At 48.9% G+C, this 4,613-nt stretch overlaps 1 protein-coding gene across 2 annotated transcripts in view; it reads right to left on the bottom strand.

Moving 5' to 3' along the window:
• PIP5K1A (phosphatidylinositol-4-phosphate 5-kinase type 1 alpha) overlaps window positions 1–3,201 on the bottom strand; it is a 46,424-nt gene extending 43,223 nt beyond the window's left edge. The window contains exon 1 of one of the 2 annotated variants that reach the window (XM_019625308.1): window positions 2,663–3,201. In XM_019625308.1, coding sequence (XP_019480853.1) covers window positions 2,663–2,744 — 82 coding nt within the window. In that variant the 5' untranslated portion in view covers window positions 2,745–3,201. The remainder of the gene's footprint in view (window positions 1–2,662) is intronic. The other variant, XM_019625307.1, reaches the window with a different exon arrangement.
• Window positions 3,202–4,613: the final 1,412 nt, after the last annotated feature.

Here is a 4,613-nt window from a genome sequence, read left to right as displayed (position 1 = left end):
TTCAGCATCTTAGCTGTGGAGGGCAGTGTCACTGGCCCTCATATGTGGGATCCGAACCGGGGCCCTCTGGCATCCCAAGCCAGTTCTCAACCAACACGCCACTCGGCCGGCCCGCTCCCCATTTTTCTTAATCCAACTACTTCAATATTTGCTAAAGAAGCAGAAAAGGATGGCTTGCTAACTTGGGCCTGGCAGAATGGTTCTCGCAGAAAAGGGTGGCGAGAAGAAGGGCCGTTCTGCCATCAACAAGGTAGTGACCAGAGAACCCACCATCAACATTCAAAGCACGTCCATGGAGTGGGTTTTAAGAAGCGTGCCCCTTGGGCACTCAAAGAGACCTGGAAATTTGCCATGAAGGAGATGGGAACTCCAGAAGTGTGCGCTGACACCAGACTCAACAAAGATCTGGGCCAAAGGAATAAGGAATGTCCCATATTGTATCCAGGGGCAGTTGTCCAGAAAACGAAATGAGGATGAAGACTCACCAAATAAGCTCTATACCTCTGCACCTGTTGGTTACCTCTGTGCCTGTCACCACTTTCAAGATCTACAAACAGTTCATGTGGATGAGAACTGCTGACTGTTTAATGAAGTCATAAAACTGCCTCCCCCCCCCCAAAAAAAAAGCAGCAGCAGAGAAGGAGGTTGTAAGAAACACAAGCACAAAAAGGAATCTAAAGCTATTTATTTTTAGACATCTTTACACCTTGACTTCAGATATGAACACAGTAGAGTCAAGGAGATATAAAGTCCACTGAAACCTAATATTTGACTTTCTGGTGAAAACAATAGGAAAAAACATTTATATGATCTGAATTTTACTAACTGCTAGCCCTAGGATCTGGCAGAAAACATAAAAGTAGACAAACGTATCAAATAGTGACATCTCAAAAAGATAGGACTGTCTGGAGTAGAAGTAGAGATGGAAGAGGAGGAAGATGTATCAGTAAGGGGCAAAGAAATATTTCCTTTTACTCTTAAATCTGTCCACCTGGCCAATGCTTCCATGAGGTAGAGGCCGAGTCATATTTTGGGAATATAAACACATGGCTTTTAAGATTAACCTGGTTTCTAACAGAGAGAATTACCTGACTTGATAGTTAAGAAGTAAGGAGCACACATGAGCATTCTTCTTTCTTGCATTGGAGCAGGAGGAAAAGAGGTTTTAAATTAAGGAGCTACTATATAAAAAAAAGTGTCATTTTTACTTTATCCTCCTTCACACTTAGGATGCAACATAAGTTGTTCTGGCCCTCTAATGCTTTTATAGGAAAGGCAAAAAAAAATCACCTCTCAAGACACTAAAAATAGATGTACATAAATAAAACTGCATCTTATGAAGAAGACATTTGTGACCCTTTATTAGCTCATCTGAGCTGGATAGGAAAGGTGGAATCCTCTATTTAGCCAATTCAAAATGGCAGGGATTCAATCCTAGGCTTAAGGAATGTCAACATCTCAAGTTAAGCACCCTACACCTGGAAGCCTCTCCTGTTTACAGTGTAGGGGCAACAGTCACTGGGGAACACCAGACATTTCTGATGGAAGCTCTAGAACAGTTTCTGACTCAAACTCTCCCCCCACACACATACACATCCCAACACCACATTTTCCCTCCTACACACAATCTGTTGCGTTTCTTGTGGGCTCCTCAGCCCTGTCTCAATCGTCAACAGTTTCTAAGCACTTTGAGCTGTAGTCCCTGGCTCCGTCCTCCTAGTGCCAATTTCCTGATACAGCCTAAGCACTCTTTCAGTCCATTTCCTATTACACAATATTCCCCCACAAGCACTCAGAGCCACCCCCAGCTCCAGCCTCCTCAGCCCTACTTCCCAACGTCACCTCTCTGAGCCTCTACTGCAACTCCAGACTCCATCATTCCACCTTCTCCCTCTGTTATTAGGGCCCTTTTACCCTAATTTTCCACATTCCTCAGGCTCCCTTCAAAATTTCTCTTTCCTCCCCAAAGGTGGTGAGTCTAGAGATGGGAGTCATCAAGGCAAGACGCTGGGTAAACTGTCTGTGCGAGCACGCGCCCGTGTACGTGGGAGGATGGGGGCACCAAGTGAGAAGGAATGACGCATTAAGGGGGAGCCTCCGAGGAAAAAGGCGTCTCCATCAACTCCCACCCCCAACAAAATTCACAATTCCTCAACTCCCCAGCAATCGAAAGCGTCCCATCACTCTTCGATTTTATCTTTTAAGTCTTCCACATTTTCATCCAATCAACCCCACACACAATCAACTTGGGTTCTCCCGGCCTCTCGCCATCAGTAATTCCTCTCTACTTACGAGGCCTCCATTGACTTGACTTTCCTCAACTCCCTTAGGTTTCTCTGCTGTTTCCTCCCCTACCCTCACCGTCAATCCCCATCCCTTCCCTGACCCTACTCCTTAAAAGTCCTCAACTCGGCCTTCTCCAAGACAGCCAAGGTTTTTGACAGCTTCCGTTTTCTCAATCAGATCCATCCTCTCCTCAGACTCCCCGGCCCGCTGAGAAAGCCCTGTTATTTGGAAGCCCAGCCACTGGGGAAGCCCAGCCATCTGTCCTTACCGGCAACCCCTCGGACATCCCCAGCCACAGGTGCCCTCCCACGTCTCGCTCTTTGCTCCCACCGCACAGCCGTCATCCACCCCCCTACCCCCGCCCCGCCCTGATTACCTGCGGACGAGGTGCAGCCAGGAACCCCGGAATCCGCGGATGAAAACCCGCCCGACGACGGCCCAGAGGAGGCCGACGCCATCTTGGCAGCCCCCTCCCCCTCAGCGGCCTCGCTCCCTTTCAATCCGGTTCTTCCTCTTCTCGGAGTCGAATCTTCCCCACGTCTCTTCACAGAACCCGCGTTCTGCGGGCCACCTCCCGCCCCCTCCCGGGCCTCTCTCAGACACGTCGGGCCGGCTCCTGGACCAGCTCAGGGACACACCATTCGGCTGGCATGGGGGACAACACGCGTCTCGCACCCTCTCGGCAACTTTAACCGCTTTCCGCGGGAGCTACTTTACCCTTTCACAAGGGAGTAGGCTCAAGCCGGCGGCCGGGACCACACGTCCGGACCAAACTACACGTAAAGGAATAAGGGGGCGTGAGAAGTCCCAGCGGAGCGAGCGCCCCTTCCCCCTCCTTCCTAGTCACAGCCTGTTTATCGTCCAACCCCACCGCTCCGGGAGGCCAGTGAAATGCAGGCACTGCGCATGCGCCCCAACCACCTCGGCGTTCCGGCCCACTCAAGGGGAGGGGGGGAGCCTGAGAGCGCCAAGGCCAATCGGGAGGCTGCCACTGGTTACATGACGCAGGTCCCGCAGGCTCTAACGACTCCACCGATTGAATACGTGCGCGCCCCGGGGCCCAGACTGTCCTGACGGTGGCTCGGTGGATCAATTTAGATTCGGCTCTTTGAAAGGACTGGGTTGTGTTGCCTGAGAGAGAAGGATAAGAGTCAGCTTGGCGGGCCCTCTCAATTTCACAGCCCGGCGAAGAACTCCCGGCAGAAGCGCGTGTCAAGTCAGAGACGTTAAGCAGTCGAACATCATAAAATATCCCATGCCACCAAGCATTCTTCCGGTTTTACTGCCTTGTTTACTATTTAACGTGCGTGCATGTCATGTCCTGCCTTCCTCTGAATGACTTTCGAATCAGATCTACACTGTGCCTCAAACGCCATGCTGGGGTTCAGTAAATAGGATAAATGAAGACCTGTCAAAAAGGGGACAAGGAAGGTGATCAGACTAGATCACAATCTTCCCGTGATCTGAGCCCTTGGCCTCTAACTCTTGGTTATCTGTGCTCCAAAAGGCATGGAGACGCACAGAGAAAATCCCTATTCTAGTCTTCGTACCTGCTCAGTTTTTAAAAAGTACCCTGGAGGATGTGAACTCTGGTGGGGACCTGGAGACCCGACTGTCGCTCTCCGAAGGGACTAAACTGCTGGAGAGCAACCACTGTTTCCTTCCCTCTTGTATCGTCAGCTCCTCTCGTGATATGACTCTGTACATAGTAGGGGCTCTATAATTATTGGTTGAATGAATAAATGAAGGAAAACGGGAAAAAATCCTAGGTTTGGTAGCCCCTAAGATGGTCTGGTTTGTTCTCTATTCTTCTCTGTCTTCAAAAGGCTGCCTACAACCTGACCAGGCAGAGAATATCCTCAGGGGTTGACCTCTACCTTCTACCCCTCCCTCGGCAAGATCTAAAATAATTGTTTCCCTGCTGCCACCTGCTGGATTATTCATTCTCCTTTGGGTACTGAAACGATTGGATTGCCGTTTGTCATTCCATAGCAATGGAATTGTGTAGTGTTGAAGTATTTTATGTTTGCCTACACCTAACCCCCCCCCCAATTAAACAGCACAAAAACTAGACAGGTGTGGGTACACCGTATAGCATAGGATTTGGCTTATAGGTATTCAATAAATATTTGTTGAATAAATTATCCTTATTTCCATGAAAGGCATGGAGTTGCTATCATTTCCTGAGTTATTTTAGAAATCAGCTGGTGTAGAGGTAAAGCTGTTTTTTATTTAAAAATTGGAAATAGACCAATAATTGACTTACCAGTAAGTCAGATGGGGTTTTCTCCCTGGGGTTTGACCTATGAATTTGATTTCAGCCTTCC

The sequence above is a fragment of the Hipposideros armiger genome, unplaced genomic scaffold, assembly GCF_001890085.2.
Source record: "Hipposideros armiger isolate ML-2016 unplaced genomic scaffold, ASM189008v1 scaffold_621, whole genome shotgun sequence".
NCBI classification, from domain to species: domain Eukaryota; kingdom Metazoa; phylum Chordata; class Mammalia; order Chiroptera; family Hipposideridae; genus Hipposideros; species Hipposideros armiger.
The sequence above is the reverse complement of the archived record's forward strand: the minus strand, read 5'-3'. Positions and strand labels throughout refer to the sequence as shown.